The sequence below is a fragment of the Cucurbita moschata genome, unplaced genomic scaffold, assembly GCF_002738365.1.
Source record: "Cucurbita moschata cultivar Rifu unplaced genomic scaffold, Cmos_1.0 Cmo_Scf00013, whole genome shotgun sequence".
Classification (NCBI taxonomy): Eukaryota; Viridiplantae; Streptophyta; class Magnoliopsida; order Cucurbitales; family Cucurbitaceae; genus Cucurbita; species Cucurbita moschata.
This window is the reverse complement of record NW_019268529.1, coordinates 3,181,702-3,197,044: the sequence shown is the minus strand read 5'-3', so window position 1 is coordinate 3,197,044 and position 15,343 is coordinate 3,181,702. Positions and strand designations below refer to the sequence as shown.

The following is a 15,343-nucleotide window of genomic DNA, read 5'->3' as shown; positions in this document are numbered from 1 at the left end:
AAAAAAAAAAAAAAAAAAAAAAAAAAAAACTATCCCAACTCAATTGGGTAGTGTAGGTAGACGGGATTCCTAAATGATATGAATACCTGTACTATTAACCTACAGGGATTCGCTAATTATAATCTTTAAAACTATGAAAGCTAGATTTCAACTTTTTCTCGACCAAAAAGACCAAATTTGTAATTTAATCTATCTTCAGCCCCACCTTTGATCTTTATGTCAAATTTGGAATTGATTCTTCCTCTAAAATACCAAACCAATTTTGGAGGTATAACAATGTTATTTGACGATAATGTTAACTAGCATAATAGACTAAAGCTTCAATATTCGAGCTTATCCATTTGGATCTCCTTAAAATTTTCAAGTTCAATTATGTTTCTAAGATGTTGTTCTAAAGTGTTAGGTGGGGCACAAGGAAGATCAGTTTAATTTAAGTTATGCTACTTTTAAAAATACGTTATACTCAAAAATGAATTTGATTGTCTGACATCAGGTAAATTGTAGAGGTCGCGAGTTGCCCAAATAGTTTGTTAGTGTAGCAATTCCAGATATACTTTGATGCTTAAATTAGAGGTGAGTGATCAATTTGGTAAGGTGGAGAGGTATAAAAAGTGCACAAAGATGCAACATTAAGAAAAACATTCATTATACTAGAGAGATGATCCTTGTCTCATTTAGAGAGTGTCGCAATGTCGACTTGTTTACATAAGATTCTTGGATTTTGTATGATACAAGACATGAGGATTGACTTAAGCCTGAATTGCTTAGCACAGTTCTTAGACGTCATGGACATATCAAGGGGTCAAGCCAACTATAGTAGTGACGAAGCACTACTAAGCAATCCACGTATCACGTCGAGGCGGACGACTTATGTTTTTATGTCGGACCACACTCGTCGACCTCTGATTGAGCTGCGAGCACGAGTAGGTAGGCGGCTAGGGGGAGGGGCGGTTGGGCTACCTTTTCAATCAATCTCAAACCAACCCCTAATTACTAGACCAACCTTACATATCTTGTGCCACTCCACCTCGTCGTATAAAACTGGCATGTCTCCTAGCTCCCGAGACTTTTTATAGAATTCCAATAATTTCTCCTGTCCGATGGGTCTACATCCATCCCTAAATGTCATCAGGTATTCTTCACTTCCCCACCATTCTTGTAACCGTCACCTGTAATCAACGCAGGTGTATCTGCACCCCCTAAATGGACAAGAGAGAAAGGATATTTCTCGAAGCAAACCCCAGATTACAGACTTAGAAGTCAACTTTCCTACAGAGCATTTGGTATATGTATTGGTCCACTTGATCTTACCAACCGAATTGAGTTTAAACAAACATCAACCTGAGCATGATTCAACTGATTAAAACATATATTAATAACTAAGAAGTCGGAATTTCAAAACTCCCCATCTCCATAAGTTGTTGAAGTCTATTCATTGATATTAAACTAACCAAATGTTTAATATTAAGGTATAAACCAGGGCTAATGTCTTTGCATTATTCAAATCTTCCAAATTGCCTAATATTCTTCCAACTTAACAAAGGCATAGCCATAATCAAGTCTCTCAAAAAAGCTGAAATGCTCATATTTCATCGAATTCCATCTCAAATTCTGGACATGATTGCATCACAGACAGAATAAATATATCAAAATCTACAAATTCCTTTGATGGGTATGAACAAATATGCTTTGTGGGTATCAAAACTGGTGCCTTCTTCACATTTGGGACTAATTCCCTTTCAATGCTTATAATTTACCACCCACCTTCTCAAAGCATATAATAATTCCCCACCTTTTGCTTCATTTTCAAGCCAAACCCAGCCCCAATAATACTCTAAACCACTCTTGTTCAATCCTATAACCCAATCTTTGCTCTCAAAATTAGTTGGTTGGACTGAAATATGTATGAAAATGAGTCAGAGACAGTTACCTTGAAGCTTTTTCTTCAGTATATATACGATACAATTCCTGTTGTTTTACTCGAGCAGAAGCCAAATTGGAAGATGAAGTATAATGAGATTTCTCACTTCAGCCATCCACAACACAAGCTCAAGTTTGAGTACTCGGAGTCTCCATTCATGTGTAACGGTTGCAAGGAGGTTGGTATAGGCTCTCGCTATAAATGTACGGTCTGCAACTTCGACCTTCACGTGCATTGTGCGATCCCTTTCCCCTCTATCTCACACCTTTTTATACCAAGTGCTCCTTTCAGTTCATGTCTCACCCGCCTGGCGACACTCCCCGATTCTGCAATGCCTGTGGGAAGGATGTCACTGGCTTCATTTACCACTGCAAATTATGTGGTTTCGACCTTCATCCATGTTGTGCCAAGCTACCAATGGCACTGAGCGACGGTGCAATCAAGCTCTACCTTTATAAGAAAGTGAGTGCATCGTGTCATAGGTGCGGGCGGAAGGGAGGAAGCTGGAGTTACAGGTCTTCCTGTAAGAAGTATAATCTACGTGTAGCTTGTGTGAAAGATATGCTTGTAGAGAGCTGGCATGAATTGTATTTTGGACGTGGGAAAGGGACCAAATTGGAGAGATGAGAATTCCTAGTCTTAACAATACTCTTCAGACTCATCACAACAAGGGCAAGGGGAAGATGAAAAGGTGCTGTGATATGGCTGGTATGGCTGTCCAATCTGTTATATCTGCACTGCTCGGTGACCCAACAGCTCTGATTGCTGGGGTTATTGTGGCCCTAATATCAGCAGCTTGATGAACAATGATATCAAGTAAGTTAGGATTAGGATTAGAATCAGGTTCCTTCAGTATGGACTTGTTTGTAGGATATCAGATCATCATGAATCTCATGATATCATTTAGTTGTAGCCAAAAATCCAAGAGCCTAACTCGTTAATAAACAATTTCTCTGGCCAAAAGGAAAAAGAAATAGTGATTTTCTTGAATTTCCTTTGAGTTCACGTAATATTATCTAAAAAGTCCCCCAAAAAAGAGGAAAGAAAAGTAAAGAAACACAATAAAGCCTACGGATTCTCCATCCATCTTTAGTCCTGAACCTCTCATGTATCAAAGAAGTTTCTGTGCGTATAATACTATGAGATACCACATCGATTGATGAGTGGAACGAAATATTCTTTATAAGGGTGCAGAAACCTCTCCCCAGCAGATACATTTTAAAACCTTGACAGGGAGTCCGGAAGGGAAATCCTAAAGAGGACAATATCTGCTAGCGGTGGGCTTGAGCCGTTACAAATGGTATCAGAGTCAGACACCGGGCAGTGTGTTAGCAAGGACGCAGAGCCCAGAAGGGGAGTGGACAATGGGCAGTGTGCCACCGAGGACGCTGAGCACCGAAGGGGGTGGACAGCGGGCGGTGTGCCAAAGAGGACACTGAGCCCCGAAGGGGGGTGGATTGTGAGATCCCACATCGGTTGGAGGGGGAACGAAGCATTCTTTATAAGGGTGTGGAAACCTCTCCCTAGTAGACACATTTTAAAACCTTGTAGGGAAGCTTGGAAGAAAAAATCCAAAGAAAACAATATCTGCTAGCGGTGAGCTTGGGCTATTACATTCATCTCAAGTATGAGTCATAAACAAATTAATCGGATGATATTTAGAATATGATCACACAAAATTAAATCAAGCAACATGCAAATTATAGTCGATACCAATCTCTTTCGCGATGCAAAAAAAAACAACAATTGTTACAAGATCACGAGGCTGAATATCCATACATCCAAGAAGTCTGTCTTCAAAAACTATAACATTTTGATTATGCCTACTACTGAAATATGTGATTCCCTTTTATGTTTCTAAGTTCTGGTTCATTAGTCATCCATCAATGTCAAGCTCGAAAACATTTCCAAAATTGGCAACCATATGCATACAGAAAGAGAGTAAACTTGTATATACCAACATGTACATAAACATGGCCTCATCATTCATCTTATCAGACCTTTCCTTCAAACTTTATCCCTAATCAAATTAATACAAATTTAGAACCATACATCGATAGTATCAGTCTTGCATTATTGTTTTTGGATTCAACACGTTTGATTCGAACCTATGGTCGAGAGTATATGTTTTAATACGTTGAACCATATTATATTCAAGTTATAAGACATACCCAGGCTTGGAGAACAGTTCTGATTATGGGCCATCCTCAAGTTCTCAAGGGAAAAGCTACACACTTCCACTTTCAGAATGGGACCTTAATGGGGTTGGTTTATATGAAATAAAAACATGCTTTATGGCTTGGACGAGATAGAAGAGAAAGAAAAGGCAATATTCCAGAACAGAGATGCATTCACAAAGAAACGACAATAGTGTCAAATATAGAAAAGGGTTCTCCTAGCGTGAAAGAAACGTATGAAAAGGGCATATTGAAAAAGAAAGGAAGAAAAAAGAGTTTGGGCATACTTCATATATACAAAGGAGGAGGGCCACAAGTCTACCTGTAAATTGGATGTATCTTGAACTTGCCTATACAGAATGGTTCGAGATTTTTCCTGGAAGAGGATGAATGAAGCACGCACGCCATTTTGGTCCAAACTTCGTAAAAGTTGCTCCAAAATCTGCTCTACCTGATCAACACAGACCATAAAACATTAAGAAACTCCAACCCCATTAATCCATTTTTAGCATCTGGCTAAATTTGCATCTTCCCTCACAATTTCAGCAAAGTTTCCTTTTCCAGAAAGTGAACTTTCCCTTTCCTTGTCATTAACACCAATTATCTATATTGTTACAGAATGCCATCAAGTACATCCCGTCTTTGAAGCAGACCCGGGGACCGCCAGCCTCCCCAAGGAAGAAGAAAATGGATAAACATGGAAGAACATGAAGAAAAACTTAGAAAAAAATTGGATAATAACTCTTCAGGATTCTAAATATACATATGAAGAATCATAGATAAAGTATAAATTTAACGGGGAAAGTAGTGAGACTGTTTACTCACATAATGTGATATCCCACATAAGTATGGGAGGAGAACGAAACATTACTGTGGAGACCCTCCCGAGTAGACGAGCTTTAAAAACCTTGAGGGGAAGCCTGAAATGGAAAGCCCAAAGAGGACAATATTTGCTAGCGGTGGGCTTGGGTTATAACAAATGGTATCTGAGCCAGACAATAAGCAATGTGCCAGCGAGAAGGCTGAGCCCCAAAGGGGGGTGGACACGAGGCGGTGTGCCAACAAAGACACTAGCCCCAAAGGGAGTGGATTAGGGGGTCCCACATCGATTGGAGAAGGAACGAGTGCCAGCGAAGACGCTGGGCCCCGAAGGGGGTGGATTGTGATATCTCACCTCAGTTAGGGAAGAGAACAAAATATTATTTATAAGGGTGTGGAAACCTCTCCTTAGCAGATGCGCTTTAAAACTCTTGAAGGGAAGCCCGAAAGGGAAAGTCCAAAGAGACAATATTTGCTAGGAGTGGGTTTGGGCTGTTACATGATGTAGCAATTCATTGCTTATGCTTGTTGTAGTTATAGCTAACAACCTTGCAAAGATCAATATCATTTTCCAAACCTACATTATTTCAAAAGACTATTGAAAACTTTTATGATATCAAACATAAAAAGTGCTTTTGATCCTTTCACTAATTTTTTTTAAAAAGTAAACTTTACATCTCCAAACATTCTACAATTATTACTTTCTATTATATGCATGTATTAATGGAACTCTTTTGAATACTGAAGAGATGTGATAGCAATACCTCATGAGACAAAATCTGGATAGTATAATTCAGTACAGCAAGAGGCCCTTCTCCTTCTTCTCTGTTACTGTCCAAGAAGTAATTTGGTCGGTACTATTTTCAGTCTCCTTTCACCCATCTTCTTAATCCTATTACCTAACATGATAAAGGACAGCTACCCTTCTTGTGAGATCTCATATCAATTAGAGAGAGGAATGAGTGCTAGCGAGGACGTTCGGCCTCGAAAGAGGGTGAATTCTAAGATCCACATCGGTTGGAGACGGGAACGAAACATTCTTTATAAGGGTGTGAAAACCTCTCCGTGAGGAGAAGTCCGAAAGGGAAGGCCAAAGAGAACAATGTTTGCTAGTGGTGGGCTTAGGTCGTTACACTTCCATGGCACCAATATTGATCCACATGATTCAATTCCATGAACCATAAGTACTATCCCATTTCTTCCGGATTGGAGACAGTTAGCAACCGAAAAGAAGCCTCGGGGCAGCGTAGAGATCGCCCCACCTGAGATCTAAAACAAAAAGGCTTCCCAATCAAGAACAATCAAGAAAACATTATGGTTACAAAAACAACTTATTTTGTGCAGAGCACTCCATTTCAAGGCCAAGAACGGTAGATACCCACAAGAAAAAAAGCACAGGAAGAGTTGCTATTTCTTTTGAACCATTAGCACATGTATATAAGCATTATCAAAATCATGATATTGGGATCCAAAAGGTTAATCATGTTGATCAATCAGATAACTCTGTTGGGACAGAAAAGTTAGCGATTGGTGTCATTGTCAAACAGTGAGAGACACGTTGAACAGTCGGTTGGTCGAGAAAGGGGTCTCCTGCTTTCTCTCACTCTTTCTCCCTGAGATAAATGGTCAGTGTGGCCCAGCTTCTGCACAGTTTTGGTATCAAATTGTAGCACCAAGGAAACTCAAAAAGGATAATCAAGCCTCATATTCACTGCATTTTCCGCCGTTTTCATACCGTCCTATCATGGCCCCATGATTCACATGCCCTGCTATTTTCCCCCCAGTTTTCTTTCTATATAAATATAAGTTATCATTCACTACGTACCCATCTCCTCTTCCATCTAACTAAAACAATGGGGGTTTGTGCCTCATCTCAGAACTCGAGTGCTAGCAGCCTCACAAACTGGCCTTCAACAGCAAAAATTATCCATACAGATGGTAGGCTTCAAGAATTGAGGCATCCAGTAAAGGCCGGCCACATTCTTGATCAAAACCCTAATTGCTTTCTCTGCAGTTCAGAATCTATGAAGATCGATTCGATCATTCCCCAAATATCCAGCAACAGAGAGCTCGAATTAGGAGAAATTTATTTTCTAATCCCACTCGCTAAAGCGCACCTGCCGATCTCCCTCACGGAGCTGTGTTCTTTGGCCGCCAAAGCAAGTGTGGCCCTCGCAAACTCCAAGAAGCCATATTCGTCTTTGAAAGCGGCGCCGCCCTCCGTCGGGTACCGAATCGGAGCCCCGGGGGCATAGTATTGAGATTTCCGCGATGGTAGAAGAACGAAAGCTGACGGTGAATAGTGCAGACATTGTAATGGAAAGATTCGTCTATGGCGAAAGCTCAAACTGAGTTCGTTCTGTAAATGATGAGAACGCATTGGAGAAGAAACAATGACACTCAAATATTTATTTTTTAATTTTTTTTTTAATTATGTTAAATTACCATTTTAGATTTCTTTTCATTTAATGTATCTATTTTCATTTATTTAATGTTTATGATTTTAAAAGAATAATTTTTAAGTTTATTCATTAATTTTTTTAAATATTTAATGTATATAATCTATTTATCAAATTTAAAGTAAATTATATTTATATTTTTTAAATACATAAAAAAAAAATAAAACAAGAACCGAACTCACCAACATGCTATCCTATGTCGACTAAAATAATAATAGACATTTTGAGACATTTTGATGTGATATCTTATAATTATTATTGTTTTATATAGTTTTCTCATCAATAACTACAAAAGGAATACTAAAAATTCGGACTTTTTATTTGAATAATATTTTTAAAATTATTTATTTTAATATATAGTTTTTATTATGTGCAGTAAAATAGTGCGAGTCGAACGTTAAGAATGAGAAATAGAAAGACAAAAAAGGCAAGACAATGTTGTCGTACACACGACATTTTAATAAGCACCAATAAAGAAATCTAAATTAATTTAATTTAAAAAATGAAAGTTTTCATTTGTGTTCAATGAACCATTCGAGGTTGTCTTGTCTTTTCATTAGGTTTTGAACCTATATTAAATAAATAAATATAATATATAAACAATATTTTATTACCTATTTTTTTTAAAGAATTAAATTCGTCGCAATATTATATTTTATTCTTAAATAGTTGATTTCGAGCTTAAATTAAAAAAAAAGTTAAGAAATGACTTTAATTGAAGAACTAAAATATTATTTTTTAAAAAAATAAATTTTAAATGTGAATGACTAAAATATTTTTAAAGTTAAAATAAATTGTGACAATAAATATACTAAAATTAATTTTTGAAAGTCAAATATATATATTTGAAAATATTATTTAGAAATTAATTAAAAAAAATAAAACAAAATCATGTGTGGATTTTCAAATCATAAATAAAAAGAACTACGCCATCACATCTTCCTTTAATAATTCATATAATACATTAATGTTATTTTATCTGAGGTAATAAATAATATTTATAGTTTAAATATCTTAGTTTATATTATATGTTTAAATAATATAATTTTTAAACATATCTACTTGATCAAGATGAGACTCGGAATAGATAGGTATGTTCGACTATGTCGATGCTTATATGTTTTGATCACGTCTGTTTGTGCACTAAAGAACAACGTTTGGATCTTTCTATCTTATTTTACGAGAGATGTGATCATGTTAGATCCATAACATATCATAGATTTTAGTGTTATATGATTTACCTCCCGATAATGAGTAAACAGTTCGATTATTTTGATAAGGGTGTTCATAGATTGGGTTGGGTCGGGTTATGACACCTTATAGGCTCAATTCAATTATTCGAGTTATAAATTTTTTCAACCCTAATAACTTTTATTAAATAATGTACCTAACCCAATTCAACAATAAACTTTTTGGGTTCGGTAGGTTCGGAATTGTTTATTTGAATTTTTATTTTTAATAAAAGTAAAAGATTGGAAAATGTAACATTTTTGTTGATGATAAATGTTAGTGGTGGACAAGAAATACAATTTTAACTGTAGATTAGTCGATATTGTGAGATCACACATTGATTCGAGAAGGAACGAAACATTCTTTATAATGGTATGAAAGTTTCTCCTTAGTAGACGCGTTTTAAAACCGTGAAGTATGCCAACAAGGATGCCAAACTCTGAAGGGAGGTGGATTACGAGATCCTACATCGTTTCGAGAGGGAAACGAGTGTCGGCGAGGACGCTAGGCTTTGAAAGAGATGAATTGTGAGATCCCACATCGTTTATGAATTGAATATCTCTCATTTATTGAAGAGGGAAATAAAACCCTTTTTTTAATAAAGGTTAGAAACTACGAGCCAAAACTGATTAAGAAACTACAAGCCAAAACTGATTAACTGTGTGTTTGAGCTAATACAGATTTTAATTAATCTAAAAAAAATATTATAAAAATCGCAATTTGACATTAATTAATTAATTTATTTATAAACAATGAAATTTTAAATTAAAAAAGAAAAAAACAATACTTTTCTTGATGAAAAAGCCATACATTTATTCAACCACTCTGAAAATTAAGCATAAAAAACGTCCTTGTCACACAGAATTTAAAAAAAGAAATATATATATATATATATATATATATTAAGAGGTGGAAGAAGGCTTCATCTCAGCTTTAATGGCGGCCACCAACTGATCATAAGCGTCAGCCCATGCCCCTCTCATCTCCGCACTCCACATCTCTGGAATTCCTTCCTTTATTGTCTCCAAAAGTGCAAATCTTGTCACCTATGAACAAAAAAACGTTCATTATTAGGTCATAGTTTGATCGGGATGAAGGTAAAGTTCAAATTATACGATCAAAATAGAATGTAGATACATCGAAATGTTCGTCGACGACACCATATTTGAAGTGACTGGCACCGAGCCTCTTGATAGTGGTTTCTCTAGCCGCTGCTATGCCACCTTTCCGAAGCTGAACCGCTGACTCACAAGTCTACAAGACTCAAACCAAATTCATAAGGTAAAAGACATTAAAAAAAACATCCCACAAAAACTTGCATCTAAGTTCTTGCGAATGGGAAAAGGGGCAGTTTGAATGTAGGGGCGGTTCTTATTTTACCCGACCCCGATCGTATTTCTCCTAAGATTAAAGAAAAGATGGACAATCTGTCTTTTCAGAGCTATCGTCCCACTAAAAGAATATTTTTGTGATAGGGCCCGTCCCTAATTTACTTACCAAAGTAAAGACACTCAAAGCATGAGGTTTCAGCTTAGGGTTTTGCTCGAGGGGGACTTTAGCGTCTCTCAAAAAAGGAAATATCTTTTGAGCGGACGGAGCGATTTCAAATATCCTAAATACAATCCACCAAAACAAGAAAAGGGTTAGTTTCAAATCACGAATACGAACCTTTGAATTGACGATGTTCGGGTCGGGAGTAGCTTACTTGAGGAAGAATTTGAGGGCCAATTCAGGAGCATTCTTTTTCATGACACTCCATGACTTGAGCACAAGAGCTTCTTGGTGTTCAGTGAAAACCTTGGATTCTCCGAAAGTGCCCATGATTATGTTGTTTTTGCTTGGGGAACTCATATTGGAGGATCCTATTTATGCAGTGAACCAATAAAGTGTTCTGTTTTGTGCTCTTACCTCTTCATTGTAATGAAAAGCCATGGCAGCCTGCTTTTTGCTTCTTTGGGTAAAATACAGAGATAATCCACAAGGCAAGAACAGGACATGGAACAAAACAGGGGGCTGTCTTGAAAAACAGCCAAATTTGCTGGTTTTTCATTGGTTTTTGGGATAACTTTTTGAACTTACAAATTCTTGTGGTAAAAATTAATTTCAATCACTTGGGGTTTTTTTTTTTTTCTTCTAATAATTAAAAAATAGTTTTGGCCTTGAGTTGGGCAATTATTTATTTATTTATTTGGATCTTGTTCGGTAATTCATTTATTTTGTTATTGAAAACATCGACGATTATTCAAATAATGGTTTCAATCCGACCACAGAATCGATCTAGGATGGTTGTCAACGTGCAAGCTAGAAAAGAAATAGGATAATATAAAAGTCAACTTTGTTTTAATGAGTGGTTTGAATGTTTGATTAAATAGAAATTTAATTTCTATAATCTACTAGTCTATAACTATCTTATGGTGTCGTCTTTAGTTGTCTCAATTCTCGGGTAATTGCACCAAAAATTGAGTTTCTTTTGGATTTCCTTCTTGATCAATAACAATTGTAGCACTATTATCATGTTGTATTATCATACCGTTTTCTCGTTTGAGTTCTCTACAATTACGTAGAATTATAGCTTTGATCACTGCAACACTGTCCTTATGAGTCAGCTTAGAATCACGAGGTTGACTCATAAGGGTCTGTCGAGGGTAGTAAGTTCAACCCCGCTTTGGTTGAGAAGGTTAAAAGCCCAAGTCTCTGGGTTTGAAGGAAGGTGGGCGATTATACCAGAGATGTTACGCCTTACTCTCAATGAGGCTGACTACATCATCTGTTACTCCTTACTCTCAATGAGGCTAACTACATCATCCGAGAAATCTACAAGAGAGTATATGGTAACCACTCAAGAGACAAATCTCTAATAAACAAATTAACGAGTCAAATTACTACTAATCAACCATGGTCAAGAATATGCAAAAGTTCACTAGGTTAATAGGTTATGTGATTGATGCCATCAATTTATCGTAACACCAAGGTAACTAGCATAGCCTCCGACCAAAGTTATGAGTCAAAGTTACGAGTCTTCAACCATTTGCATAATAGGAACAGATCTTATTGGACCTCTCCAAGAATGAACTCATATTGAGGTACGGAGAAGAAAGAACGCGACTCATAATGTAACAACCCAAATCCACCGCTAACAGATATTGTCCGCTTTGGGCTTTCCTTTTCGGGCTTCCCCTCAAGGCTTTAAAACGCGTATGCTAAGGGAAGGTTTCCACACCCTTATAAATGGTGGTTTGTTCTTCTTCCCAACCAATGTGGGACATCACAATCCACTCCTCTTCAGGGCCTAGCGTCCTCGCTGACACTCTTTCCTTCCTCCAATCAATGTAGGACCACCCCAAAATTCACCCCCCTTTGGGGCCAACGTCCTTACTGGCACACCGCCTCGTGTCTACCCCCCTTTGGGGAACAGCGAGAAGGCTGGCACATCGTCCGGTGTCTGGCTCTGATACCATTTGTAACAACCCAGATCCACCGCTAGCAGATATTATCCTCTTTGAAAATTGTCGTTCAAATTAGACCAAAATGTAGATTTTAAGATGGGATGCATTAAACTAAAAAAAATTAAAACCTAATATATACTTATATATATTTTTAGAACATAAAAATGTGTTAAACTTTACATATTGAAGATGGAATGAAGTGTTACCTTTGGATGTGGAAGAAAGAAGCATTGGCAAGTGATGCATTAACCACATCCATAGTTCACATCTGGTTTGGCCACGGCGGAGGAAAATGGAACTTCGACTCTCTCTTTCACCACGCACCGCGCCTCCCCGTCTTCCACCGTGAGAATTTTCCCAGGCGGGCATCGAATTATCGGTCTCTCTTCTTTGGTCGATGGCTGTTCAACAAACCCATTGGAGATCTTCGAACGACTAACTCTCTTCGCTGCGATTCGTTGTCCAAAGCCAGACATGCTCAATATTGACACAACACCAACAATGGTAAACACTGCCTTGGCTGCAGCAGCTATGAGTGAACCTAATCCGTTCGTCGAGCTTCTCGTGCTCGCTTGTTTGCTGGTAGTCAACGACTCGCTTGACTCCCTTTTAGCATCGTTCGTCGTGTAGTTCAAGGTTACCCCATTGCGGGCAGATTTGCGAGCGGACAAGGATGGTGGTAATTGGCCATTGTTTAGGTGAAGAGCGTAGGGCGGACGGGTTGGATATGGAGGAAGCATGAGATCATGGTTGTGCTCTACTGCCTCGCCAGCAAAGGCCGAAGCTTCGTTTATCACCTCCAAATGCTCACCTTTGTAGTTCTTGAGCTTGTCGAGTAGCATCGTGCGGCTGTGTTCGATCTCACTCAGAGCAGCTTCCCGTTCGTATCGTTGTTGTTGTTGCAATACCTTGATATGACAAGAGTAGCAATATCAATTAGCACTGGACCAATTGTCTGGATCATATAGTTACATAACTAGGAATGCAAATATATTCAACAAAGACTACATTATCCCAGAGTTCAATTAACGTTCTAGTAATGAAACAGAACAAAAATCTATGGATTATTCTGATATAACTCAAATTTCGAACTGAGATATCTGCTCGGGTTACCCGCACATCTGTGAGATCAAGAAAGCAAGAATAGATTGGTGCTATGACTATGGACTGCTCTGGAGCCATCCATAGTCTGTAACGGCCCAAACCTACCGCTAGTAGATCTTGTCCTTCTGAGCTTTCCCTTTTGGAGTTCCCCTCAAGGTTTTTAAAATACGTTTGTTAGGGAAAGGTTTCCACACCATTATAAAGAATGCTTCGTTCTCCTCCCCAACCGACGTGGAATCTCACAATCCACCTCTTTTGGAGCCAACGTTCTCGCTAGCACTCCTTCCTTTCTCCAATCGATGTGGGACCCCCTCCCCAAATCCACCTCCTTCGGAGCCCAGCGTCCTTACTGGCACACTGTCTCATGTCCACCCCCTTCAGGGCTCAACCTCCTCACAGGCACATCGCTCGATGTCTAGCTCTAATACCATTTGTAACGGCCTAAGCCCACCGCTAGCAGATGTTGTCCTCTTTGGGCTTTCCCCCAAGGTTTTCAAAACGCATCTACTAGGCAGAGGTTTCCACACCCTTATAAAGAATGCTTCATTCTCCTCCCCAACCAAGGTGAAACCTCACAACTCACCCCTCTTTGGGGCCAACATCCTCGCTAGTACTCGTTCCTTTCTCCAATCAATGTGGGACCCTCACCAATCCACCCCCTTCAAGGCCCAGTGTCCTTGCTAGCACACCGCCTCGTGTCCACCCCTTTCGGGGCTCAACCTCCTCACTCACATCACCTGGTGTCTAGCTCTAATACCATTTGTAACGCCCCAAGCCCACCTCTAGCAGATATTGTCCTCTTTGGACTTTCCTTTTCGGGTTTCCCCTCAAGATTTTTAAAAAACGTCTGCTAGAGAGAGGTTTCCACACCCTTATAAAGAATGTTTCGTTCTCCTCCTCAACCGATGTGAGATCTCTCGTAGTCCCTGACCAAAGTGACAAGAGAGACAAGACAGATAAAGAGAAGGATACAGAGAGCGAGAATATGATTTAGCATTACAATCCCAAAGGCCAAACTTGTTTGCTAGAAGAGGAAAACCTTTCAGAAAAAGCAAGAAATCATGTTTGAAAACCATTTCTTATGATATCAGTTTCTTCTGCATTCACAAACAATATACCAAAGCAAGGAACAAGGTCTGATTTGACAGAACACAAACAACAAAGCAATTCAATAAGTAGTTTCAAAGTTTCAATTCACTTTCTTTCTACCACAAGAACAACGAAGATCATTCAAGAACTTCTTAGCTCCAAAATATGGGGAAATGAACAAAAGAACAACAAAACCCAGATCAGAACAATTGCCATATGATACAATCAAATCAATTCAAAATCAAAAGCAGAACAGAGTCACAGACCATCAAATCAAGAAATGTGAGAAAAAAAAAAGAGCGAACGCGGGAAAACCTGCAAAGAAGAGAGTTGGGTCTCCAAGGATTCAAGGGCATCGCAGATATTCAAAAGCCGTTCCACTTCTTCGTCGTCCTCCGTGACGGCGGCAGGACATTCGGAGGTGGAACCACCGTCATTGGCAGCCTCATTTCCCCCTCCGGCAGATGGGTCTTGCAGGAGAGAGGCGATGGTTGTAGCCTTGTGAATGCAGTTGCTGATCTTCAACCGGAGCTCTGTGGCTCTGCCAAGAACCATGTCTATGCCGTCTTCTTCCATGGGCGCTGGTGGGTGGCTCCGGCTAGGGTTTTTGAGGGAAATTAGGGGAAATGGGAAGTGGGGTTTTGAAAAGAACAAGACTTTGAATCAGAAGGCGCCAATAGAAGTAGTTTATGGTGGAAAAATTGGAAGATTATAAGTGATTCTGGTGCTCTGTCTGTAGATATACTGATTGGCTCAGAAGACCCACCTTTCTTCCTGAAACTGAAATTTCAAACAATACAAACTTTGTTTCTACCCAAAATAAAATGGAATCTTAGCAATTACATTAACAAGTTTTCATCCCTTTTAAAAATTTATAACGAGTAAACAAGTATGAACCGTCAACTTGAACATAGTTCAACTAGTTATGATATTATATTCATGTTCTAAAACTTGATATTATATTCATGTTCTAAAACTCAGATGTTCGAATTTTCGAATCTAGCTGATCATTGGTTTTGATAGTAAATTTTGACTTGTGAAAAAGAATATAGTTTTTAAGTGATATTAATTTCAAATTTAATTTGATAAAATAAATTA

At 38.4% G+C, this 15,343-nt stretch overlaps 2 protein-coding genes and 1 pseudogene across 2 annotated transcripts; 2 read left to right on the top strand and 1 right to left on the bottom strand.

The window, feature by feature from the left end:
* Positions 1 to 1,296: 1,296 nt before the first annotated feature.
* On the top strand, positions 1,297 to 2,882 carry LOC111451130 (annotated as a pseudogene).
* Positions 2,883 to 6,770: 3,888 nt separating this feature from the next.
* Positions 6,771 to 7,172, top strand: LOC111451619. Its single transcript, XM_023092093.1, has one exon. The coding sequence runs from the start codon at positions 6,771 to 6,773 to the stop codon at positions 7,170 to 7,172; it is 402 nt and encodes a 133-aa protein (XP_022947861.1).
* A 2,221-nt stretch (positions 7,173 to 9,393) lies between these two features.
* Positions 9,394 to 14,914, bottom strand: LOC111451618 (plastid division protein PDV2-like). Its single transcript, XM_023092092.1, has 7 exons — positions 14,561 to 14,914; positions 12,301 to 12,960; positions 10,515 to 10,619; positions 10,312 to 10,472; positions 10,104 to 10,218; positions 9,744 to 9,860; positions 9,394 to 9,652 (listed from the first exon to the last, which is right to left on the bottom strand). The coding sequence occupies exons 1-7, from the start codon at positions 14,819 to 14,821 to the stop codon at positions 9,509 to 9,511; spliced, it is 1,563 nt and encodes a 520-aa protein (XP_022947860.1). The 5' UTR covers positions 14,822 to 14,914; the 3' UTR covers positions 9,394 to 9,508.
* Positions 14,915 to 15,343: the final 429 nt, after the last annotated feature.

Bases quoted from the DNA above. Each gene is read 5' to 3' on its own strand.
- LOC111451619 (XM_023092093.1), top strand. From the start codon at position 6,771: ATGGGGGTTTGTGCCTCATCTCAGAACTCGAGTGCTAGCAGCCTCACA.
- LOC111451618 (XM_023092092.1), bottom strand. From the start codon at position 14,821: ATGGAAGAAGACGGCATAGACATGGTTCTTGGCAGAGCCACAGAGCTC. The intron at 12,961-14,560 runs GTTTTCCCGCGT...TGTCATATCAAG, and splicing joins CCCAACTCTCTTCTTTGCAG to GTATTGCAACAACAACAACG. The intron at 10,219-10,311 runs GTAAGCTACTCC...GATTGTATTTAG, and splicing joins GCCCTCAAATTCTTCCTCAA to GATATTTGAAATCGCTCCGT.